This window comes from Tamandua tetradactyla, chromosome 1 (assembly GCF_023851605.1).
Source record: "Tamandua tetradactyla isolate mTamTet1 chromosome 1, mTamTet1.pri, whole genome shotgun sequence".
Lineage (NCBI taxonomy): Eukaryota > Metazoa > Chordata > Mammalia > Pilosa > Myrmecophagidae > Tamandua > Tamandua tetradactyla.
The window spans coordinates 102,297,272-102,324,059 of record NC_135327.1 but is presented as its reverse complement, the minus strand read 5'-3'; the positions used below and the strand labels follow the sequence as shown (position 1 = coordinate 102,324,059).

The 26,788-nt window shown below is 37.4% G+C and overlaps 1 protein-coding gene across 2 annotated transcripts in view; it reads left to right on the top strand.

Annotated features, from left to right (window-relative positions):
• The window catches only part of DNAH11 (dynein axonemal heavy chain 11), a 424,306-nt gene that overhangs the window by 99,234 nt on the left and 298,284 nt on the right, over window positions 1–26,788 (top strand). For both annotated transcript variants that reach the window (XM_077122193.1, XM_077122194.1), the window contains 13 exons: window positions 7,511–7,843; window positions 8,058–8,312; window positions 8,398–8,567; window positions 8,803–9,025; window positions 12,437–12,553; window positions 12,653–12,739; window positions 18,011–18,169; window positions 19,113–19,196; window positions 20,682–20,840; window positions 23,015–23,137; window positions 23,907–24,029; window positions 25,022–25,246; window positions 26,352–26,443. In XM_077122193.1, the coding sequence (XP_076978308.1) occupies window positions 7,511–7,843; window positions 8,058–8,312; window positions 8,398–8,567; window positions 8,803–9,025; window positions 12,437–12,553; window positions 12,653–12,739; window positions 18,011–18,169; window positions 19,113–19,196; window positions 20,682–20,840; window positions 23,015–23,137; window positions 23,907–24,029; window positions 25,022–25,246; window positions 26,352–26,443 (2,150 nt within the window). The remainder of the gene's footprint in view (window positions 1–7,510; window positions 7,844–8,057; window positions 8,313–8,397; window positions 8,568–8,802; window positions 9,026–12,436; window positions 12,554–12,652; window positions 12,740–18,010; window positions 18,170–19,112; window positions 19,197–20,681; window positions 20,841–23,014; window positions 23,138–23,906; window positions 24,030–25,021; window positions 25,247–26,351; window positions 26,444–26,788) is intronic.

Here is a 26,788-nt window from a genome sequence, read left to right as displayed (position 1 = left end):
GGCTTTTGCTGTTGAGGATAAACCACAGAAGTGTGTGTGTGGGGGGTTTGGCAAAGAAGACCATTAAGAGTTATTTATTTTATTTATTTTTTATTTTTATTTTTTTTTACATGGGCAGGCACCAGGAATCGAACCCGGGTCCTCTGGCCTGGCAGGCAAGCATTCTTGCCTGCTGAGCCACCGTGGCCCACCCAGGAGTTATTTTTTAATAATCCAGGTGAGAAATGCTGATCACTGGTGTCAGAGTGGTAGGGATAAAAAGTCTTTTTTTTTTTAACCTGTAATTTGAAGATAGAGCCAACAGGACTAACTGGAGAGTCTGAGGAGAGAGAAGTCAAGAATGATGCCAGCATTTTTGGTCTGAGCAATTAGAAGACTAGTCTCTCTTTACTGATACTGGGAAGGCTACCTCAGAGCAGATCTTACAGGGAAAAACTAGAGTTGGTTTGGGGAATGTTGGAGTTGCCTGCCCATGGGGAGATTTCGAGTTAAGCTGGCTGTTGTGAATCTGAGTCTAGAGTTCAGGGGAGGAGGCCTGGAAGAATAACAGAGAATTTAGAACTGTGAGCATAGCTGTGATATTTAAAGCTGTGTAATTAGATGAGATTATGGGATTAATTGTAGATAGAGAAGAGGTCCAAGGAGTGGCCCTGAAGTCCTCCCTAAGGTCAGAGAGGACAGGAGGATCCAGCCCAGGATACTGAAAAAGAGGCCAATACGGTGGGGGATTATCCAGGGAGAGAGATTCCTGAAAACCAACTATATTAGTCAGGGTCCTCTAGAGAAACAGAGCCAACAGGAGAGATCTATAAATATGAGATTTATAAAGGTATCATGCAACTGTGGGAATGGAAGAGTCCAGAATCCTTAGGGCAGGCTGTGAAGCTGGCAGCTCCGATGAAAGGTCTGGACAAACTCCACATGAGAGGCTCACTGACTGAAGAAGCAGTGAGTCTCTCTCCTTCCTTAAAAGCCTTCAACAGATTGGATTATCTCATTGTTGTTAGACATGCCTTAGTTGATCGCAGATGTAATCAGACACAGATGCAACCAACTGACTGATGATTTAATACACCAGACTTCCAGTTTATCAACCTACCACAAAATATCCTTGCAGCAACCGTCAGGCCAGTGCTTGCCTGACCAGACAACTGGGCATTATCACTTGGACAAGATGACACCAGAACCTGCCCATCATAGAGGGTCTCTGCCCTCCTGCCTCTCTGCCCTGAGTGCCCACTAGGCTCAGCTCCTTGGACATGTGGATTCCCTGCAGCAGTTCCCAAACATAAAGTTCTTCCTGAATTAAAAATTAAATCCAGTTGCTATGTCCTATTATTTTTATTTTAAAAAGTAAAATAAGAGGTAAACCTGCTAAACTCAAAGGTTTTTCCTTTACATCTTTTTTTCTCCATATGTTCATTTGATGCTAATGCCCATTTCTGATCATCTTTAGCCCCTTATCAGCAAAGGCTGTGTCTAAAGAAAACTTCATTTTTTTTACCTGCCTCTAATTGGATGGAGGAGCCTGTGATCTGAAAACCCGGGACTGAAATCTCATCACTTGACCAAGTTGACCCCAGAACCTAACCCTCACACAAGTAAAGGGGTTTCCTGAAAGAGGGAAAGGGCAACGCTGGCCCACAATCACTTAGGACCCGAATTTAAGGACTGGGATTGACAGTCAGATCTCTGAGGGCAGCACAGGAAAGTCGATTTCTCATTGTTCCTGTTTTTTTTTTTTTTTTTTGTCCTTGATTTTATTTTATTTTATTTTATTTTATTTTTTTATTAATTAAAAAAAGAATTAACAAAACAATTAGAAATCATTCCAATCTACATGTACAATCAGTAATTCTTAATAACATCACATAGTTGCATATTCATCATTTCTTAGTACATTTGCATCGATTTAGAAAAAGAAATAAAAAGACAACAGAATAAGAATTAAAACAATAATAGAAAGAAAAAAAAACAAAAACAAAAAACCTATACCTCACATGCAGCTTCATTCAGTGTTTTAACATAATTGCATTACAATTGGGTAGTATTGTGCTGTCCATTTCTGAGTTTTTATATCCAGTCCCGTTGTACAGTCTGTATCCCTTCATCTCCAATTATCCCTTCTCTTTTTTCTTTTTTTTTTTTAATTAACGGAAAAAAAGAAATTAACCCAACATTTAGAGATCATACCATTCTACACATGCAATCATTAATTCTTAACATCATCACATAGATGCATGATCATCATTTCTTAGTACATTTGCATTGGTTTAGAAGAACTAGCAACATAACCGAAAAAGATATAGAATGTTAATATAGAGAAAAAAATAAAAGTAATAATAGTAAAATCAAAACAAAACAAAACAAAAACCTATAGCTCAGATGCAGCTTCATTCAGTGTTTTAACATGATTACTTTACAATTAGGTATTATTGTGCTGTCCATTTTTGAGTTTTTGTATCTAGTCCTGTTGCACAGTCTGTATCCCTTCAGCTTCAATTACCCATTGTCTTACCCTGTTTCTAACTCCTGCTGAACTCTGTTACCAATGACATATTTCAAGTTTATTCTCGAATGTCCGTTCACATCAGTGGGACCATACAGTATTTGTCCTTTAGTTTTTGGCTGGATTCACTCAGCATAATATTCTCTAGGTCCATCCATGTTATTACATGGTTCATAAGTTTATCTTGTCTTAAAGCTGCATAATATTCCATCGTATGTATATACCACAGTTTGTTTAGCCACTCTTCTGTTGATGGAGATTTTGGCTGTTTCCATCTCTTTGCAATTGTAAATAATGCTGCTATAAACATTGGTGTGCAAATGTCCGTTTGTGTCTTTGCCCTTAAGTCCTTTGAGTAGATACCTAGCAATGGTATTGCTGGGTCGTATGGCAATTCTATATTCAGCTTTTTGAGGAACCGCCAAACTGCCTTCCACAGTGGTTGCACCCTTTGACATTCCCACCAACAGTGGATAAGTGTGCCTCTTTCTCCGCATCCTCTCCAGCACTTGTCATTTTCTGTTTTGTTCCTGTTTTTTGTTTTTTCTTTTTTTAAAGGAAAAGGGGAGCAATGTTAGTGGCTGAAAGTGAGACTGTGGAAGGGTGTTAGAGGTTTAAAGAGAGCATAGAAAGCGTGACACCCTTTTCTAGAGTAGGAAAGTAAATGGACAAGGGGCAGGAAGTATGGTTCCAGGGCAGTTCTGAGGCAGTTCTGAGGTCCCGCTTGAGGTTGGTGAGGACACATTCAGCTGGCACCAGTCAGCGCCGCCGCCTGCTTTCTAGCGGACCGAACAGAAGCTCATGAGGCTTAGTGAATGCCATACATCATAAAGCCCGTGGCATGTCAGAGAACTGAAGACAGAGGCACAGCTGTGGTCGTCTCTACCAGGCTGTGCAGCTTTTCCTATGCTAATACTAACTTTGGTTTAGGGTTATTCAATAAATTAGTAACTTTTGGTCAAAGTTTACTTTTTCATTTGCATTTGACTTGTGTCATTTGCACTGTGTGCATATGTCGAGTGGTTCTAGCCTAAGTCAATTTAAATTGATGAGACTCATACTTGGGGAGAAGAAGAAGAACCAGCAGTTATAAAGAAGGAGCAACCAACACAGTAAGAGGAGAACTAGTGAAGGTTGATGTCTTGGAAGGCAAGAGAAGAAAGTGCTTAAAGAGTTACAAACTTTTCTTATCAAGAAATAAGGTGTGGTGTACTTAATGTGCTATATTGTGTGGAGGAGAAAGAGGGAGAGGAAGAGAAGCAGAAAATAACATTGATGTCAAAGTTTCTGTTGACTTCTAAGGCTGTCTGAAATTTCTAAGAAAGTTTTAATTTTCTCTATCAATAGGAATTTGCTAGGATGGGATATTGTTCTCTGCCTTCTTTGATTTCTGATTGAGTTGGTGAATATGCTAGCTCTCTCAGCTTATGCTTTTTCCAAAATCAGAACCACAGACGTAGTTTTGGCGAAGTCCTGCGTAGCCTTGAAAGGATCTCAGGGGTGTTCTGACTCATGAGAAAGGTCTATTATCTGGAAATTAGGGTTTTTTTTTTTTCAGTACTATAACTTTGTCATACCATTGACTATTCCTGTTTGTTTACTGGGATGCTCTGAATTATTCTGTGAATTTTAGGATACCTCAGGAGTTATTTATACATTAGAATCTGTCTCATGAGGACAGACGATGGATGACAACTTGTTTTTCTGTTACATTTTCTTGGATGATAAAAAAAAAAATAGTACTTCCTAAACTCTAATCTGAGGATTTTAGACCAGTGAGATTAATGAATCCTGATTTAAAAGTGTACTGAAAATATTACCAATACAATAATCACTAGAAATCATTGCAAAACAAGGTTTTACAATGTTATCTCAGCAAATAAGGTTGAAATAGTTCTACTAATAAATCGACCCTCTTGTCTTTTTCTTTAAGTCAAAAACTAGGAAAGATTTGAAATCACCATTCATAATATGAGATCTGAGGAGAGTTTCAGAGTTTAAAATAGAAATTATATCATTAATTGTTTTTATAGGTTGTATCTTTTAGGTGGCGTTTCCCCTTAGGTTATGGGCATATGATTTTGAGCGTGGTTCCTCAGGATGTCAGGGAGGAGTGTGGTTTGGGGAAAACTGTAGGAATGCAGCAGAGTGTGGCTCACCCCACAGCCTCTGTGCTTTATAGGGTTTCAGTGTAGTCTGGGGTTAGAGTCTAAGGTGGAGAAAAGAGAGAAGGGCAGCATCATGTAAGGACCTGAGAAAATATTTGATGTCATAAAGCCCTCTTTTCTTTTCCTTTATTTGTTGAAAGCACATCTCTTAAAACACCACTGCAGTGACATAAATTGGGTTTGTTGGTATGAGAAGGCATAAACCATAATGAGGCAACCACAGAGATATCAGTTCAATGCGTTGCAAACCTACCCTTGGGAGTTAGGAGGGCTTTCTCTAATCCTGGCTTAGTTGCTACCTTCCTACTAGTATGACAATGGAAGTGTTTTAGGTCTTTGTTTTCATAGCTTTAAAATGAGAAGACTGGATGAGATGGACTTGAAGGATTTTTCCAGCTCTACGATCTATACTTCTCCTTCCTACAAAGGAGCGAGGCCTGCTGTGTACAGTCACCCACTGTGCCAGTTTGACACTGCTGTGTACCCCAGATAAACCATATTCTTTAATCCTGATCAATACTGTTGGATGGAATCTTTTTTAAAAAACATTTTTTATTATTATTGGGAAATACAACATATATACAAAAAAGCAATAAATTGCAAAGTACATTGTAGCAAGTGGGCATAGAATTCAGAGTTTGGTATGGGTTATAGTTCCACAATTTCAAGTTTTCCCTTCTAGCTGCTTCAAGACACTGGAGACTAGAAGAAATATCGATAGAATGATTCAGTACCCATTTGTTAAACCCGAACTTCTCTGTTTAACTATACCATCACCTTTGATCTTTCTCCCACTCTTTAGGGGTGTTTGGGCTATGCCCCATTCTAACTTTTTCATATTGGAAAAGGGTGTCAATAATATGGGATGAGGGATGGAACTAGTTGGTGTTCTTGGAGAGGCTGAGCTTTTTTTTTTTTAATTTATTTTTGATATGTATTATGTATTCACATATCACGTAGTCATCCAAAGTGTACAATCAGTGTTTCACAATATCATCATGTAGTTCTGCCTTTATCATCACAATCAACTTTTTTTTCTGTTTTGTGAAAAATAACATATATACAAGAAAGCAGTAAATTTCAAAGCACATTGCAACAATTAGTTGTAGAACAGATTTCAGAGTTTGATATGGGTTACAATTCCACAATTTAGATTTTTGCTTCTAGCTGCCCTAAGATACTGGACACTAAAAGAAATAACAATATAATGATTCAGCAATCATATTCATTTGTTAAATCCTACGTTCTCGATATAACTCTACCATTACCTTTGATCTTTCTCTGGGTGAGAGCTTTTTGATTAAGTTGTTTCCATGGAGATGTGTCTCCACTCATTCAAGGTGGGGTTGCTTACTGGACTCCTTGAAGAGGGAACCATTTTGGAAAAAGCTTCAGAGCCAACACGAGACCCAAATGTTTGGAGATGCAGAAAACACCGCTGGGGAAGCTGTTTGAAACCCAAAGGACCATTGGAAGTCAGCCATGTGCCTTCCTAGTTATCTTTCTCTGGATGCCTTGGTTTGGACATTTTTATGGTTTTAGAACTATAAGTTTTGTAACTTAATAAATTCCTTTTATAAAAGCCAACCTATTTCTGGTATATTGCATTCTGGTAGCTTTAACAAACTAAAACATCCAGCATGTGCACTGCACAACTCCTGGGAAACAGGTCACATAGCCTACACAGATGTGAATGGTTCAACTCTGGAGGTGAGCAACCCAGCATCCATGAAAGGAACAGGTCTTAAATTTGTTCAAGGATAAGACAGCCCTAGAACTCTGTCATCTCTGCTCTAGGGGCCTTATCAGGAGCTGGACTCATCTCTACAGTTCTAATTCTTACACAAAGGATACACCCTTGAGTCTTGGGTCATATATCTACTATAGGGAATACTCAAAGCTTTCATTCTAGTGTCTCCTTTTCTTTGAGTTATGGTTTCTGCCTTGAGCATCTGTCCTCTGGCCTGTGTAGACCATGCAACCTTTGTCACCCAGATTCTGTCTGGAATCAACCTTGTTTCCCATCCAAAATTTTTAGGCCTGTCCCACTATGTGTTCCCAGTTCCCATCCTTCCCTAACCCATCCCATCTCATATATGGCCTCATCCTGTCCCATTTACCTGCCCTTTAACTTTACCAATCCCCTTTAGAAATTTTGAGTTAGAACCCTAGATGGTTGGAACACAAAGGGAGCTGAGATTTCACTTAGTCCGTTGTTTCCAAGATGAGTTATTATTCCACATGTTGTTTGAAGGTGGCTTGCCAAACAAACAAACGAAAATCTGTATGTTTGAATGAGGTTTGGAAACAATTATGCTAAGGCGAGTTAAGTGAACTTTAAGATAGTGGGTGCTGCCCTGCCAGTCTCAAGTGGCATTGAGTAGGCAGCCTTTCTCCGACTTAGTGATCATCAGCTATCTGCACACATGATTCTGTGAAGGACCAGTTTAGGAAATCACTTAATTTACAGTAAAGATCCAGGAGGACAAAGTGTAAGGCCACATACAGTGAAGGGCAGAGCAAGAACTAGAGCCCAGGTCCAGTGCATCTGGAAATTACTGGTAGCTAATGTATTTCCTGCCAGTATTTGAGGATAGCAATCTTCATACTGATTTTTCCTTTAAAGAATTGCTTTTGTTTTTATTACAGAAATAAACTTAATGTCATTAAATCCTGCTTAGCCATCTAGCACAAGTTTCTGCAACCTGGCATTTGAATGTTCCTGTGTTGTTCGCGAAAACGCAGTCCCTTCTTTAACAGACCATTTAAATGGAAAACTTTCATTTTACGCTCTATTATTTATACTCATTTATTAATACTTGTCTGTTTCTAGGAAAATAGGAAACTCTTCAAAGCCCATCCTTCTCTGGATACATGGAAGATTTATGTAGAATTCATTGATGACACTGTGGTAGAAGGCTTTTTTCAGGCTATACTGCATGACTTGGATTTCTTTCTGATAAATACAGAGAAACGATTGAAGCCTGCACCATTTTTTCAAGCGCAAATGATCCTGATTCCCCCTGAGATTGTGTTTAAACCTTCTTTAGAAAAAGAGGCTGGTGATGGATTCTACGATCTGGTAGAAGAAATGCTATGCAATAGTTTTAGAATGTCTGCTCAGATGAAACGAGTAGCATCACATCTGGAAATAGCAAATTATCAGGTATTTTCTGTGTGAATGGTGATTAGCTTTAATATTAACGCAAAAATAAATTGTAGTGGGGAGAACAAGGAAAGGAGAAGTTGGAACAAACAGTATAAATTTTTGTTTTGCCAATTACTCTCCCTTTGATCGGTTGTCTGGGAGGATGTTATGTTTCACGTAACTGACAACACAAGATTGGTTTCAGTAACTGCTTGCTTTTCCTCTCATTTAGAATGATATGGACACCATGCTGGGCCTGGTGGATGCCAGGCAGGAGATAATGACAAGAGTGGCGGAGGTCATCAGAAAGGTCTTGGACTTCAGAAGTACACTGGAGACTTATGCTTACCTCTGGGTGGATGACCGAGCTGAGTTTATGAAGCATTTTCTCCTTTATGGCCATACTCTGTCATCTGAGGATATGGATGCACATGCAAATGAAAAAGTCCCTGAACAACCTCCAACTATCAAACAATTCAAGGAACAGGCAAGGAGAAACTTGAACATTTGCTGTAGCCATTGATATCTGCTTACGTTGTTATAGTTAGTGGGATTTTCTTTTCCAATTACAGATTGACATCTATGAGGCTTTGTATATTCAGATGAGCAAGTTTGATGACTTCAGAGTGTTTGATGGTTGGTTCAAGGTGGACATGAAGCCTTTCAAAGTGAGCTTGCTGAACATTATAAAGAAATGGAGCTGGGTGTTTCAGGAGCATCTTTTGAGATTTGTCGTCGACAGGTAGCCTTTTGCACTTTGATGTTTGGAATTGTAACTTGTAGCACCTTATTGCTTTCTAAAATTGGGATATTTTAAGACTTGAATTCAACTTGCCAATTTATAATAGAGATAATAAATAATGTTTGATTAGGTACATAATGAAAATAATTTTCAATCAGAAGTCTCATACTACTAAAATTTAATAACTTGAATTTGTGTTTGTGCTTGCGTATATGTACACAAATATCTTGAATAGTCTGAATGAGCTACAAGAGTTTATAAAGGAGACAGACACAGGACTGCAGAAAGAATTAAGTGAAGGTGATCATGATGGTTTAGTTGACATCATGGGACATCTTCTGGCTGTGAGAAGCCGACAGAAAGCTACAGATGAACTCTTTGAACCACTAAAAGAAACCATTGCACTTTTGGAAAGCTACAGCCAGAAGATGCCTGAGCAAGTTCATATTCAGTTGGAGGTAAGTGTAGAGGTGAAATAATAATAATTACCATATATTTAGGCTCTCTTTAGCCAAACACTTTACATGCATCCTTTTATTAACATCATCGTAACAACTTATTGAGTAAACCTTAATGTTTCCATTCTAGAGGTCAGGAATCTGAAGTTTAAAGAAATTGAATAACTTTCTCAAGGTCATGCAAGTAGTAAAGCCAGTTAACACTATAATCTAGGTGTGTTTCCTGCCAAAATACTCGTCCTTAACTGCTGTGCTCCACTGCCTTCTTATTAGAAGGCGTTCAGATAGTAGAGAACCTTAAGGTTGCTTTTTTGGGTGCCACTTTTATCATTACTTTCACACCTGAAATACATCAAAGTTCTTTTTCATTCCAAACTGCCTGCCAGTTGGGAAGTTGTCTAGACTTTAGAAGCGTAGTATGGACATGTTATTAGAGAAAGCCTGATTTGTATGGAGAAATCGCTGTGTTTCCTAAACGGAACTTCATGCCAGCTTCCTCTTTCCATGCTCTGGAGAGACTTGGTGGCTGCTATGTGCTGAATGACCAACAAAGTCTTTTCAAATATAAATTAAAACCCTGTACCAAGACCTTACAGTTGAGGCTTGGCTTCTATCCCCACACTGAAGTTCTGTAGATTGTTTGTATATTTATACATCATCCACCAGTTTCCAAGCTATGGTTACTCTAACCTCCCAAATGTCATCAGTGGACACATTAACCAGAAAACTTTATGGGGTTCTAGATCAGTGATCAGAGCTGGAACCTAGACTTAGATTTATTTTCAAATACTGCAGGAGTCCATCTCATCCAACTTGCTTTGGCAAGTTACTTAACCTCTCATTGCCTCTTTGTTTCCTCTTTGGTCCTTCTAGACCCCCATTTTATTTTGTGAGAATTAAATGCAACATTGTATTTATTTTTAAGTGTTCTCTTGACTAGGAGGCATGTGAGTCATTTCTTCATGTGAATTGTTCAATTCTCTTTAAGTGAAAGCTGAACTTAGAGCTGAAAATCCTGTTGGACATGGAGTGAGTTGACAAGATGGAGATAGAGGGACGAAATGTAGATGTTACGGTAGAACCCACTATCAATATTTTTTGTTTTTAGAAAGATTTTGGTATTCTTTGAGTCCAGGGATCCTAACATCTAGCATAAAAGAAATAATTCATAACTGAAATAATCAATAAGTGGAATCTTAGCTATGGCTTCCAAAATTTGCATTATGAAAGTTTGACTCACTGTCTGAGATTATGGCACTATTGAAAATATTCGGCCAACTCTTAGCTATGTGTATGTTACCATATCAGTAATTGAGGCAGGTCAGGAAACTACATAATAGGAGCTCGGAGACAAAGGTCTGGCAGGAAAACAAGCAACGTTCACAGGCAGTTCAAGTTGCATGTGGTGGGTGACAGTGCCTCAATTTTATTTTATTTAATCAACTTGAGATAATTTTACTCTCCTTTATTCTTATTAGCATTTCTAGCATTTTCCAAATGCTTGCCTGTGCTTGGTTATACGATAAAAAAACACTATGATGTGGCTGTGCCTACTAAGTTTAAGTATTATTTTCTCAAAGCCATGGGAGTTTACCACCAGCAAAATGGTCTCTTGGTACAGTGTATCTTCAGTCAGTTCCCTCCTTTCCACTCCTGTTTTATTCATTTTGATCCAGTTCTTGTTGCTTCTTAGCTCATCAAATCCCTCACACCTCATCTCCCATATGTTCTGCAGCTAGATTGAATTTTCTAATCTTCAGGTCTTACCAAGTCTTTTTCCTGCCCAGAATCCTTCAGACTGCCCTTATCCTCCTATGTACTATCTAATTTCCATAAAAACACACATCCCTTCCCTCCCTGCTCTGATAGCTTTACCTTACCAGAAGGATTTCAGGAAGTTTCATTTTAATTTCTGCCTCTTGAAATCTAATCATTCCTCTGAGCCTTAGTCAATGTTACTCCCTCCTTGAGTGGATCTTACCAGTTAGAGAGATTTTGAAGATAATTTGATCTTTTTTTCCTCAAGTGCAAACTTATTTGGAATCCCCAATTATAAAGCAGGTCCCAGCAGACCTACTGGCAGTTGGAAAGGCTTAAAGGCCATGAGCTCCCAATGTGACTTCTCCCTGGCTTCCCAGGGCTGGCTCCTGTAGGAACTCCATGGGGTAGTTAGGTTCCGTGGGATGGAATTGGAAACCCAAAGTGAGACTCTTCCTGTACAGGTGAGAACACACAGAAACTTAAGGAGGTGGAGGGTCAAAATACAAGATGGAAGAACAAGTGGGTTTAGAATGTAGTTCTCCTGGTTCCTTGCCTGGTTTAGGGTTCCTGACATGTCGCCTCCTATATATTTTGGATTCTGTAGCACATGACCTCCTTATGGAATTTAACACATTTTGTCACATAGAATCTCTGCCAGATTATAAAATAATTTAAGTCAAAGAATGTGTTTTACTGATGTAGCACCTCCTCCGTCATAGATGCAATTCGTACTTAGCAAATTGTCCTCTTCCTAATTGGCTGTTACTTAGTCATTCATCAATCATTTGTCAGGAGTTACAAAGCGGCCTTTAGAAACTTTAATTTTTGCACTTGAGCTACGCAGATAGTCCTATCACCATGGGTGGGTTTGTAGGACAAAGCAATTTCAGTGTCCTAGGAGATGATCCATAGAAACAATGCTTTACTAGTCTGGATACAAGGAATGCTGGATACAGTAAATTATGCACGTGCTCGTCAAAAAAAATAATTTTGTCCTATTTGCATTGTAGGAGGGAGAGCCAGAGTTAAATCTCTACTGAACTATTTCTTCTTTTAAACTATATCATATAAGAATGAACTTGCACTTCCCTTCTCACTTCAAAAATCCTATTCAACTAAAATGAACCTAACCTAACCCAACCACTCAAACTCTCCATCCAGAGAGAGTGCACACAGAGATTTGGGAGCTAAAGGAAAAGCAGGAGGATGAGATTGATTCACATTTCCATCCCTGTCCCACTAGACTCAAAGAATCTTTTTTCCTTTGCTAAATCACTGGCTCACTTGCATTTCCAGTTTCTAGTTGTTAAGAGATCAGTAAGTGGTTTCTGGAGTGCTTTAATGTTATTCTGTCACTGACAAACCAATTTGTGATGTTTATTTTGAAAAGATTTTCATCTGTTCTGAGATGAGAACAACTATGGTATATGCCAGAAAGATACAAATGCAGAGGTATCAGTGGGTCAACTAGTACTTCAGCCTTGGCTCTAAGCCTTTTGATCACTTTAATCTTTTGGATAAATTCCTTAACTTCTATGTGAAAGAGAAGATGTCATGAGTTGGTATAAAGAAATTAGAATTTTAATCCTATGGAGTTGATTTGTTTTAGGAGTTGTAGCAATTTACTGCTTTGTACCTTTGATTTTGCAGGAATTACCTGAAAGGTGGGAAACTACCAAAAAGATTGCTGCAACTGTCAGACATGAAGTTTCACCTCTTCATAATGCAGAAGTTGCTCTTCTAAGGAAAAAATGTATTTTATTTGATGTAAGCTAGTTACTAAGTTTTTTTTTAAAGGAAAATTTTTACAAAGATAATTGAAACTATTTATTGAGATTCACTTTCTATTTGTTCTGTCCTGATCAGGGAAAGCAGACAGAATTCAGAGAGAGATTCAGACGCTATGTTCCTTTTGGCTTTAATGCAGAAAATCCATACACAGTGCTTGATAAGGTAAAGTAGACCTGAAATATTTTGTGTGTATTGTTATAGCTATTTTTAAAAATGTTTAGACACTGAGATACTGCTATTTTACCTTCGTTTTGCCATTAGTAATAGAAACTGAGAATCAACTATTTAAATCCCAATGTTAAAAATTTTCCCCCAAGTACGGCATATTGTAGATTAAATCATGTCTTCCAAAAACCACCAGCATCATCAAAGTTATCCTCCTAGTGAAAGAGCAACTACCATTACTGCTAATTCTTGAGCACTTCCTATATGTCAAGACCTCCATTAATCATATTACTTATGTTATTTCTTTGAATTTTCACCTTAGGCCTACAAAGTAGCTACTACTATTCTCCCTATTTCAGATAAGGAAGCATGCATGTATGACTAAGTACCATGTTGGAAGTTACATAGTAAGTGATGAACTAGGATTCAACTAGGAGTCACACGCCCAAATTCTTAAAAAAAAAAATTCAAGGACTTTAACCACTATACTGCTTCCCATGTGATACTAGGCTAGTAACTTTTAACCATAATAAGAAAAGCCCATGCTCATCCTTAATCCTGGATGCGAATATTATTGAGTCTACCCTGGTCTTTCGTGAACTACATCATCATCATCATTGACTTATAGAATGAATTCAGTGGGCAAATAATCCAAATTCTTGAATGAGGAAAATGTGATTCATGAGACTCAAAATGGTGTCTTGAACTTTTTTCTTTTAGAAAAATAGTATCTTTGCTTCTTTTGGATTTCTTAACCTATCAGCCAAAATGATAAAATCACTTTGTGAAGATTGGGTTCAGGAGCTGGGAATCTGATTTCTTCAGCTGCACTTCTGTGAACTTTCTCTTGCTTTTACTTTATACTAGAAATAATCTTTATTCCTCAGATTGCTGTAAAACATGCAAACAGACACAACTCACCGCTCTAAACTTGGTTCAAATTTAGGTTTGTTGTTTTAAACCCATTTGAAAAACACCCATCTGTAGCATAAGGTCTTGTCTTTCACTTGGCTGAAGAAAATTGGTTAGTTTAACTCTTAATATGTTACTTGAAAGGGAGTAGATTAGGACATGCTAATAGAGTTTTCTTTTTTAAAAGATTGTGTCTGAATTGCAGGTGGTCTGAACAGATTGTGGGTGGGGAGACATTTTCATTTGACTAAACGATGTGCTGTGTGAAAACATTTACTACAGTTATTTATTGAATTTTCCCATTTTCATATAGTTGCATATTTAAAAGTCAGAGATGCTTATCCTTGTACCTACAGAATGTGTTGAAGGGTCTTTGAATGTAGTAGACGTGGGTTAACTTTTTCTTGAACTGATCTCCCTGGTCTGTTTCTTCTGCAGGCATATTTAATATTTGTCTAGTTAGGCTCCCCCTGAAACGTGTGTGTGTGATTGTCCTGGGCTGGTATGGCAGGCCCTAATACTCCACACACCTCCCTCTAAAGACAAAAATCATTGACCTTCCAGGAACAAGGGGAGAATATGGTGAATTTCTCCTTTTATACTGAGATTCCCTAGAAGTTGGATTATGTGCTGTTTCAAAGCCACAGATACAGTAAACATTTGAATAAACATAATTGGGTATATATTCCTATTACTAATAGAATTAGAATGAGTAATAGGAAAAATAAAATTAAAAGTAAATAAGAGATGTTGGGTTTGGGGAGTATGGTTGACTAAATATTTTGAATAATTTTCTTTTGTAAAATAGAAGCTGAATACATGTTCACAAACATGCAATGTATTGCTCAGTTCCCAAGAAAATAAAGAGAAAACAGGGAGAATACATGAAACTAGGAAGGAAAGCAGAAGCTAACACAGATACTTGTGTTGCTCTAGTGGCAAATATAAATGCAAGAAATCTAGGACTTTGTGATTAACTCTTCTGCCAAGAAGTGAGATGCTCTTAAGAGTTGACACCCTCAGTGAAAGAGTAGGCTGGGGAAAATCTGCAGCCTGCAAAATGAGCCTGGGAGATTATCTGTCAGTCCTTGCTATTATTCTCAGAGTAGGAGAGAATAAAAGGGAAGAAGATCCTCTGGGAATTTGTAAACATAGGCCTGTTCTTACTGGGCTATATGGTTCAATTTTATACTACCTCTGTGGTAGGGTATCTCTAGGCTAGTAAATTAAAATTCTTCTTAGAACCTGGCAGAGGCAAACCCAAATCTTCTCTAGAAGAGAGTTTTCTCAGTCCAGTCTCCTCAGGATTCCTACAGATTAAATCCAGTCGAATTGGAGTTCACAATAATAAGTCAGTGAACACACTATCATGAGTAAGAGTAATCAGGGATAGCAAACCACAGTCATAGGCCCATTTAAAACCTCAGATATTGGAAGACATTAATTTAAGGAAACAAAAGTAATATTAAAAAGAATGAGCAAATTGAGACAGTCAAAAATGGTTAGCTGAATTTGAAGAAGAGCCTAATACTTATGGAAATGGAATATATAATGGTTAAAATAGTCACAGTGAATGGATTTGAGAGCTAAAGTTGAAGAGAGAATTAGTGAACTGCAAATGATGAGATTGAAAAGAGAATAAGTGAACTTGGAAGAAATCACTTAGAATGCAACATATAGGTACATAAAGAGATGGAAAACATAAAAGAGATTGTGAGACATGGAAGAAATATTTAGAATGATGTGTACCATCTTCAATTCAGACTTCCTGGAAGAGGAATAAACAGAACATTTGTCAAAGAAATAATAGCTGAGACTTTTCTGGAACTGGTTAAAACATTAAACAGCAGATTCTAGAAGTTCACCAAATGCCAAACAGGATAAATATGAAGAAATCAATACCTAGACACATCATAGTGAACTGCAAAATACCACAGATAAAAGGAAGTTCTTCAAAGCAACTAGATAGAAAAGGCAGCTCACTCATTAGGAATGATGATTTGATTTTCATAATTATCAGCAATGGAAGCCAGTAGGTGGCAGATGATATCTTCAAAATTCTGCCAAATAAAATCATATTTCAATAAGAATGAGATAAAGGTTCTTCAGATAAACAAAAGCTGAATGTTTATTACCAGCAAATCATCACTAAAATAACTTCTAAGATATGTACTTTGAGGAGCAAGAGATAGATAAAGCTAAATTTGGTTCTCAGCAAAGAGTAATTATATTGACAAATCTCTGATGGAATGATCAAGGAGAAAAAAAAGCAAAAAACAAAATAAAAAATCTTAGGAATAAAATAGGGTTTAATAGTACAGACAGAACAGAAATTCAAAAGATAATGAACACAATTAACAAGAAGTTGGAAAATGAAAAGTATATATATTTTATCCAAACTATGTCAAAAAATTGAGAGATAACAGATCTCATTCATAGTACTCTGTAGACAGAAGAATAATGATAAAATTATTCTATAAAGCTTGTTTAGCTTTGGTAAAAGTATAATATGAGAAAGGAAAAATTACCGGGCAGCCTTTCTCATATATAGATATAAACGCACTAAACAAAACAAATTATACCAATTTGTAAATCAGTTGAATTCATGCCATGAAAACAAGTTTGATTTAACATTAAAAATTCATGTTACATACTACATCACATTAACTAATTAAAACAAAGTATCATAAGATCATCTCAAGAGATGCACAAAAGTCATTAGATATTCAACATTCATAATCATTAGATATCATTTACATGCATGCTTTCATTGTAAAACTCTTAGCATACTAGGAATAGAAGATAACATTTTTAATCCATTAAAAGATATCAGAGGGGTACATGGTTAGTTCAGTGGTAGAATTCTTGTCTGCCATGCAGGAGACCCAGGTTTAAGTCCTGGCCCATGCACTCCAAAAACAAAACAAAACGTTCCACAAAAAAGGTGCTGTATTCATGGGATATTCACATGGAAAAAGAATGAAATGTGACCTCCACCATACAGCATACCAAAAAAAGATATCAGAAACCCTCCATAAACAGTATGCATCTGGGGATGTGAAAATTCATAGCATTACTAATGCTAATAGTGAAATATTGGAAAAACTTAAATGACCACCAGAAGTAGAATAAATAAATTAATTGTGGTATATTAATACAATCTAGTATTATATAATAGTGGAAATGAATGAACTTCACATATATCGTTATGAATATGAGTACAACTCAAAATAATAATTGAAGTACTATTCATATACATTTAAAAAATAAATTCTAACACTCTAGCATTTTATAATACATACATATGAAGTGAAAATGTGAAAAAAAAAGCCAAGGGAATAGTGAATACAAATTTGATTTGGTGGTTAAATTTTTACTGGGAAGGAAAGAGATAATATTGAGAAGGGCATTAAGAGTTATGGGTAAAGTTGTACTTCCTAAGCTCGACAGTGGGTACCCATATAAACCTGCACGCGTATACACGCTCTCCCTTTTATGTGTATGACATTTTTCATAATGAAACATTTGTAAAACTAAGTCAAATGATTGCGTTTCCTGTTTATAAATACATAGCTTGTAAACATTAAAGCAGGGTGCTTATATTCCCATTTATAAAATAAGGAATGGAGAGTTGAAAGTTGATTGGATACAAAAGGATTAAATATGGGTATTTAAGGTTAAAAAAAATCAAAAGAACTAACATAATATAATTGGTAGATGTTGAGAAGGGATAGGAGAAAACGTAAAGTGAAAAAAATAAAGCAAAATCCTTTTTTTGCAAAGTGGGTCATCCATAGGTAACGTTTCAACTTGATAAATCAAGAAAGAGCAGCTTGGGCACAGAGCTGAGAGTTCGGGACGCAGCACCCAGAAGAGCTGGAGAGGGAGGCTGGGGAAAGTTGTCTTGGGTTGCAAGCTGTTTTATTTTTTTCCTTTCAATAGGTGCTTATCAAAAAGGTTATCAAGTAAACTATAACTAGATAGCTAGGACAGATAGGTAGGTAGATAGATTGATCCCCATCTTTTTCTCCTTAGCAAAGTCCTTAGCTGTACAATAAAGATCAAGAAAAATTGTATTCGTAGAAATCTGCTGAAATATGTTTAAATGGAAGGTATTGATAATGTTTCTGCATTCATTAACAGTCTATTCTCACTTCTCAAGTAGCTGTGAGTTTGCTAATCCAAAGCCTTCTACATTTTGCCAGTAGTTATGCTGCAGATTTCTTTGTTTTCTTTGAAAAATTAATTCTAAGTGCTGAAATATCATAACTCCATGGCTTTGTGGCGTTGGTAGGTATTTTCCTTCTCTGACAACTCATTGACTCTTAAGGGTGTCTGTGCATGTTTTCTCCTTAGGCAAACCAAGAGCTTGAGACATTAGAAGAAGAATTATTGCAGATGCAGGAATCGATGTGTCTTTTTGAAGTGGCACTCCCAGAGTACAAGCCAATGAAACAGTGTCGTAAAGAAATAAAATTGCTCAAAGGACTCTGGGATGTCATTAATTATGTCAGAGTAAGATGGCTGCTTTATGAAAACATGCTTTTATTTTTCTTTTTGTTCTTTTTTTGTATAAATATGCAATTTTTTCGTGTATGGGTCATTCTCCTTGAATTTTATAATGTCTTGAAATATGTGAGCATTAAATATTTTCCCTCAGAATTTGACCCCATATATCTCTTTTAGTAGAAGATTCTTCTTTAAGTATCAGTTGCTTTTGTTTTTAGATCAAGGTAAGATTTTGTATGAGTCAACTGCCTCAAAATCCTTTTTGAAGATTATACAGAATATAAATAAAAATGAATATATAAATATGTATTACACATATATGGTGACCTGAACATTCAAACAAATGTATACACCAATGCTTATACTGGTGGCATATATAAATGGGCCCTTACTAAAAATAAAGTTATTTTATATGTGGTTAAATAAGCTGAAAACTGAAGTGTAATAATAAGTTCTAAGAAAAAGACATATGGCCACAAGTATTATTTGTAATTATCTTTGAGATTAGTTGAAAGCTATATGGGCATGTATTAAGATGTAGACTATGGCCAAGATATAGTTAATAAGAACTTTGTTTTCAGTGGATGAAGATTGTCTTTGAAGGCTTATTTTATGTTACATAGAGCATTATAAAAATCTGTTATTTAATGCCAGTAGACTTATCAATTTATCCAAAGTAAGTAGTATTAAAAGATAATGGTGGTATGGGTATGGAGTCTGTTGTTGTTACTAGAAACTAATACATCATAATGTTTTAGCCTTACATTTGACATGTCTGTCAACGCTTTTGTTTTGGTGATAGGGAAGCTCTGATAAGTGCAGTTAATATTTAAATAATTCACTTCCCACTGGATGACGGAGTCACTGTGTATCATGAGTTTATATATTTGGTGAAAGACTTGCTTTCACCAAATGTTGTTGACACTTTTATCTGCTTGTGCGGTTTCAGAGAAGCATTGATAATTGGACTAAAACCCAGTGGAGACAGATTAATGTGGAACAGATGGATGTAGAACTCAGAAGGTTTGCCAAGGCAAGTTCCATAACTGTCTGTTTCAACAATTTATCTTTCTCGGCACCACCTCCTTCCATCTTCCCTAATCTCATATTCTGGTATGTTGGGCACATGTCCTTATTTACTTCATATAGAATGATATGAGACAGTATTTTTTTTCACTCTCAGCCAGTTGCCTTTCAAATCAAGCCTGTATTTCTGTGAATGAGTTGATAAAAGCACATTAGAGCTAATGAATCTAAGAGTAGCAGCTATAATCATGAGCTCCCTACATCTGTTTTTAGCAACCATAAGCATTTTGTATCTGAAAATGAAGCTTTTGGTTCTGGAATTTGGAGCAACTAATAAGAGTATGACACTTCTGGAAATATATGGGATATTATGATATTTATGTTATTTTTGGTTATTCCAGTATTCCAAAGTGCTCAATACATACCAAACTTAGCTTCTTGAATTTAGTGCTTTGATATCTAATCTCTAGAGTCATATGGGTCTTGAAGAGACTTGAACTTTTTTGGGGCAGAGCCAAAACGTATAGCAGTGAAAGGCAGTTAAAAAGTGACAAGACCTTTTGCTTTCTTCTCAGCCCCGTATATTCTTGCCCATGACCCGCTCTTCAAATCTCTGCTCAGCTACTCTAAATGTCCCCAGTTCTTCCTCCCTTATCACTCTGGTCCCAAAGACCCTAAGTAAAAGGCCCCTTTCCTTTTGAATATTATGGGGTTGCTGGTTACCTCATTTTTGTGATAATTTCCTGCTTACCTCCTATACCCTTCAGCTATTTCACTTCATGGTGACAGCATAACTCCCATTCTCAGCTGAAGCTCTTTTATTTTTTTAAGGGACACTTGGCATTGGCCTTTATTTTGTGCTAAGATCCAGCTGTTTCATAATGGGTTTTTGAATTCACGATTGCAATGTTGTTCCATGGCCAGCTAAGTTGAGGACCCTATTCAATAGTCTTAAAACCATGAGATAGTGAGTTCCAAGGAACTAAGCCCTCAAAGGGTTTGTGTATTTGGAGGACATCTTTTTAATTCAGATAAGAGTCTCAGTTTTCCCTGTACTTACTTTTCTACAGGAAGCACTATGCACTGCACAGGTCCTGTGAACTTGACTGCTCCTCTGCCCCAACGTCCCGTGGGCTTCCTCACGGGACGTCCAGTTATGCCCTCGAATAAAACACCAGTGCATCCAACTGGCTTGCATAGTGGGTTTGTTTTATCTGTATGAGTGTATTCCTTTCCATTTATCTGGTTGTGTCCTCAGCTAGGGATATAAATGCTGTGCCTCTCTTTCCTAATCCAGGAATGGGGAAATACATTTTTTTTTTTTTGCATGGGCAGGCACCAGGAATCGAACCTGGGTCTCTGGCATGGCAGGTGAGAACTCTGCCACAGAGCCACCATGGCCCGCCCCATTTTATCTTTAAAAGCAGGCGAAACATAAAGTGCATTTTTATACCTGGGAAACTTTGATTTTTTTTTTTCACTTTTCCTTTAGGAAATCTGGTCACTAGACAAGGAAGTCCGCATGTGGGATGCTTACACAGGCCTGGAAGGTGCAGTGAAGGACATGGCGACCTCCCTGAGAGCTGTGACGGCGCTACAGAGCCCTGCCCTCAGGGACAGGCACTGGCGCCAGCTGATGCAGGCCATGGGGGTCAGTGTCCTGGGTCTCATGGGCTGAATTTTTTTGTGACTCTGAAATTCCATTCCTTAATATATGCAGTCTGGGATGAAGTGGGATTTGTGAAAAGATCTTTTCGGCCAAATGTGAGATGCCAGCTCTTTGAAATAAAAACAGTGGACTGCACATCTGAAAATCCTAGTTCTGGCCCCTTTTATCTCTTACCGGTCATGTGACCTTGAGCAACTCACTTAACCTCTCTGTTTTGATTTTGCTTTTTATTGAATCTAGACAATGAGAGGAATGTGATCTGCTTTCCTATATCAGAGGAATACTGTAAGAATTCAAATAAAATGATGCACTTTATAAAGTCCCAACTGAATGCAACAAATTTTATTTATTGTGGGCAGGATGGGAGTTATAGAAGTGACCTGAAGGGAAGAGGAAATTCTGAAATTGTGATCCCTCCCTTCAATTCATATAATAATGGTATCTCTTTTTGATGACCTTATACTGTATAGCAAAATAGCAAATTATTTCTCATGGGTCTGTGCCACTTGAGGTTATATTTCTTGCCTTTCAACATCTATTTAAAAGCAACTATACAAACTTTGCACTTTATTTTTCCGATAAGTTGACCTTTATAAGTCAAAAAATGTAGAAGGAATTTTAAACTGACAGAAATATTAGAGAGTGAATCTCTTCTTTTTATGTTCTGGAGAAAGGCTTTTAAGAGTTGCAGAGAATGGAGGCGGGGGAAGAGACAGCCTAGTGAGCTGGAGACAGACTTGGCCTTATGGGTCCTACCTGAATCCTTAGGGGCAAATTCCCTGTACTTTCTACCTCAGTGGTCCCTTCTATGAAATAAAAATAATGCTTTTCATTCAGAAATGGTGAACAAGTTGGAGGTGTGTATGTGTGCATGTGTATGCCACAGCATGCAGTAAGGGCTCAAGTTAATGTTTTTTCTATAGGGTCTTTTGAAAATCTCTGTTCTGTCTTCTGGTTTGTGTTAGACTGTGTGCCCCATGCCTCACACTCTCCCCATATTCCCCCAAAGTCTCCTCTTCACCAGGGTCTCTCTCTGCTTATGTGAGATCTTTCTGCACTTCAGAACAAGGCACCTGCTCTGGCAGATGGTTTAGAACGAGGCATCTTGGGGCAGGCTGAGTCCCAGGGAGAGAATTGCCAAACAGAATTCAACTTCCTGTTGTCACCTGGATCAGGTGTCCCTCTCCAGTGCACGAACTGCACAGCTAGTCAGGGTGGCCCTAGTATGCATCCCTGCCCACTTTTTCTCTAATACAGGCCTGGGTGCCTGGTTCCCACCAGCTCTAAAGTGAGGTCAGAAGTGATACAGAGAGGAGGTGACCAACTTGTCTGGCTTGCCCAGTCCTGTCCTGGTTTGAGCACGGGAAGTCCCATGTCCCAGAAACCCCCTCAGTCCTGGGCAGATGCTCTGGGTTTGGTCACTGTATGCGGAAAGGTGGCTGGTAGTGAGAAATGTCCTGGGGAGAGCCAGAAGGGGCCTTTGCTTTGAACAATCAGGGATTGGCTATTCCTAGCAGGAACGGGAAAGGAAGTGGCTGCCCTGCAGCAGCCTGACTGGGTCAGCTTTTCCTTTGCAAGAGACACAGGTGAGTTGGGTACTTAGGAAGAATTGAGAACTTCTCAGCACATATTGAGGGGGAAAATGTTAACAAGATGATAGAGAAATAAATGTAAGTTTTTTTACATGGTAAATATGAATAATGACATTTGGAATGAGAAGGAACTAAGATTAGTGATAAAACTATGTTAAATCAAGGAAACTCTTGGGAATTGTGTTCAGTAAATAGGGTACTTGAGAAAGAAAAGATAAATGAGCTACTATCTGATTCCTGGGATTTTAACCAGATCACAAATGAACAATGTGATTTTCTTTAAAAATGAATTTTTTGGGCTAAGAAGATAAGAAACGAGCTGACAAGGGAAGAATATGAAACAAAAGAAAGTAGGGCCTAAATCTTGCCCCTTCGTGCAGCTGATGCTTCAGTGATTGTGAGTTCATAGGAATATCTTTGATTGTCCACACCTTTCAGAACTAAAGCCTATTTAGTGCTGAGTTGAGTATATTTTACCTCTAATTCATTCCTCTGGTCATTGGGTAAAAATGACCATTAATATATGTGGAATTAAAAATTCTACCTTTTTTTCTCCCTGATCAGATGGAGTTTTCAATAAATGAAGCCACAACTTTGGCAGATTTGCTAGCATTGCAATTACACAGGGTGGAAGATGTTATCCGAAGCATTGTGGACAAAGCAGTGAAGGAACTGGGGACTGAAAAGGTGGTATCTCGGGGCTATTTCTTTTTTTGCTGAGACTAATTTTGTGCATCAGCATCTAAGCGTGCTCAGGAAGGTCCTTCTGAGGCCGTTGGAGTGTGGAGACCTGAGTCCTGGTTTGTTCTGTGCTGCTCGTTGGGTGTGACCTGGGCAGGCAACGTCACCCTTCTGAGCCACAGGGAATGTGGGAAACTAGCAGGTTGGTCCAGTTGTTGATGCTGGTGATAGCAGAAAACATGTAGATGTCCTTTACTTTGTAGCAAGCACTGTTCTGAATGCTTTATTTATTAATATAAACTCATTTAATCCTCTTAAGCAGGTTATACTGTTATCTCTCTTGTACACATGAGGAAACTGAGGTACAAAGAGGCAGTAAACTAACCCAGTTCAAACAGGGGGCTGGGATTCCCATTCAGGCACTCTGAGTACTACCTGCCCCGTGCTGCTGAATTGGGAACAGCATTTGTCAAATCTGTAGATGACCTTTTCAATCCTGTCCCGCCGCAGTAGTCTGCTTCTGGGGAGGATGGAAAACTCAGGTCCAGTAGATGTTTGATGCTGGTGTGATGTGTGTTCTTTGGGTGTGATGGGTAGGATTCGCTTCTCTAAACCTAATTACGGTGAATTATTTGGATAAAAAGATAGGCCTATGATATTTGATATTCTGCTTTTTGGGAAGTAGTAAAAAAATAATTCTAGATAATTCCTTAGATATATTGATCCTTAATTAAACTTTTATACATGTAATTGAACTTATACTGTTGGTTACTAGGTTATTACTGAAATCAGTCATACCTGGGCGACCATGGAGTTTTCTTATGAAGTTCACTACCGGACCGGCATTCCATTATTAAGGTCTGATGAGCAACTTTTTGAAACTCTAGAGCACAACCAAGTAAGATCGATACTTTTATTACAGACATTTTTGTTTTAAATTATGATTTTAGATTTTTGATGTGTCTAGAGTAAGGGACATTTGTGTAAAAGTGGAAAGTCAGAAATCAGCCCAACACTAAGGTTTAGTTAGAATTGTAGAGTGGGAGGTCATCTTCGCAGTATGGTTATGGATATCTTCAGAATGGCTGAGCTAGTTAATGAGAGGTAAGGATGAAAAACCAGCTGAGAGTCTAGCCTCAGAAAGTCTATATTGGGGGAGCAAGTAGAGGAGTCGCACAAGAGGCAGAGTGAGAGAGAGGCCAGAGAGAAATTAGCAACAGGGCACAGCAGTATCACAGGAACCAAGCAACGGGCTTTTCCCTGGAAAGGAAAGTAGAGCCAAGTGTGTTAAGTGCTTACAGGTGGAGGAGAAAGACCAGAAAAAAGCCATTTTATTCTGTGATTTTCTGAGATTTCTGTGTGAAAAAATGGTGAGACTTTCCATGGGATTAAAGCAAACCATGGTGCTGAGAGAAGCTTGGTAGAAATGAGATGGAAACTTGATGGTTTGGTGGACTGGAGGGAAATTTGTTTTCTTTTCTTTTTCTTTTTTTTTGAGATGAAAAAATAAAACCCACAACAATCTGGAATGATTACTAGGCAAAGAAACAGGGAATGTGAGAAAAGATAAAAGATTAAAGTCTCATTTTTAAAGCTGCACCTGGTTCCTAATTTTTTTTCACTGACTGCAACAGAGATGCATGCCTTTCTCGTAGAAGACATATTAAACGCAGCCGCTTATATTTATCCTTTTTCCTTTTGGAAAAAATGCTAATATGAATTTTTACCATTAATCTACTCATTTAGCAAACACTTATCAAATGCCTTTTGTGGATATTGCATTCTAGGTCCTGGGAAACCAGCAATAAACTGAATAGATCAAGTCCTTCCCTTCTGGAGCTTATGGGCCACCAAATCAGCTGTTGTTTAATTGCTTTGCCTTTGTTTTAGGTTCAGTTGCAGACACTTCTACAAAGCAAGTACGTGGAATATTTCATGGAGCAAGTCTTAGGCTGGCAAAACAAATTAAACATAGCAGACTCAGTCATCTTTACTTGGATGGAAGTTCAGCGAACTTGGTCTCGCCTGGAAAGCATCTTTGTTTGTTCAGAAGATATTCGAATCCAGCTTTTGAAAGATGCTAGAAGATTTGATGGAATAGATGCTGAATTTAAGGTTGATAGAAGACAAACTGTAATCTATCCTAGCAGAGTTTTTAAAACAACATGAAAGTTTTGTAAAGAAAAGTGATTCAGGGCATCATATATATAAACATGATTATATATATTTGCATTCAGTAAACTGGGGTTGGGAAACATTTTTCATCAAGAGCCAGATAGCAAATATTTTAGGCTCTGAAGATCATATGATCTATTTCTGTCAGAGCCATTCACTGCTACCATTATAGTGTGAAAAAAGCCATAGACAGAAAGTAACAAGTGTGACTGTGCTCCCATAAAACTTTATAGACACTGAAATTTGAATTTCATATAATTTTCATGTATCATGAAATATTGCCTTCTTCTGATTTTTTTTTCAATCATTAAAAATGTAAAAAGCATTTTTAGCTTCTGGGTAATACAAAGCCAGACCACAGGCCAGATCTGGCTCATTGACTGTCGATTCCCAACACTTCAATTAAGCCTGATTAGACAGATCCATCTTCATAAGTAAATCACTGAGGAGGGGTAACAAAGTAACATCACCAGTTTTTTCCCCCCAAGAACCACAGAGAACAAATGGAGATGTCCACATAATAATGATAAATGATTTGAGAGACTTTCAGCAAATAATAATGGCTGTACCTTTATATATGTATATATGGGGATTAAATGTTTTCTTCTTCCTATATAAAGCAGAACTCCAAAGGAATTCTAATTTTTGTAACTTTGGAGGAGGAAAGAATAAATTGCTTAGCACTTGTTTCCTCTTCGTACATGAATGAAATTTGGAATCTCCCTCCCCCTCCCCGCCCTTGTTTGGGTTAGAAGAGAAATTCTGTATGTACCCAGGAGTGGTGGTAATGCCCATTGAGTTTCTCTTGTTATACTTTTTTAACAAAGTATAACCAAAGTATAAAAATGGTTATACTTTGTTTTGATTTTCGTCTTAAAATTTAAAAGAAAAAGTGAAAAGATTTGGTATCAGAGCGTCTTAGAAGTCTCCTTAACATTGCTTCTTCATAATCCATTTATTTTTCATTTCATAATCCCTCAAATGGATACAAAATTTAGAAAAGTAATTTCAAATATTAATGGCTTCATGTTATATTTTCATACAGGAGTTAATGTTCAACACAGCTAAAATAAAAAATGTTTTAGAAGCAACGTACAGGCCTAATCTTTATGAAAAACTTAAAGATTTACAATACAGGTAAGAATAAAGTTTTAAAGTAATCTTTTGTGATCATAAGAAAATTATTTCAAGGATCTAATAGTATTTAATACTATGGTATTGCAGGTGTTACCTCTATTAAATTATTTTATAACTTTGCTTATTATTATCTAGTTGTCTTGCCTGCATTAGGTGGTACATCTATATTCTGTGTAAATGTAAGTGAACCCAAATGTATTTCAGTTTTCTCAAAGGACTCTCATAATAATATAATTAGAATATCTTATTAACAAGAGAATGGTTGATCAATTCATCCATTAACTTTTCCTACATGTATTTATTGGGCACCTTCTGTATTCCAAGACTTGGAATTGTATTCAATTA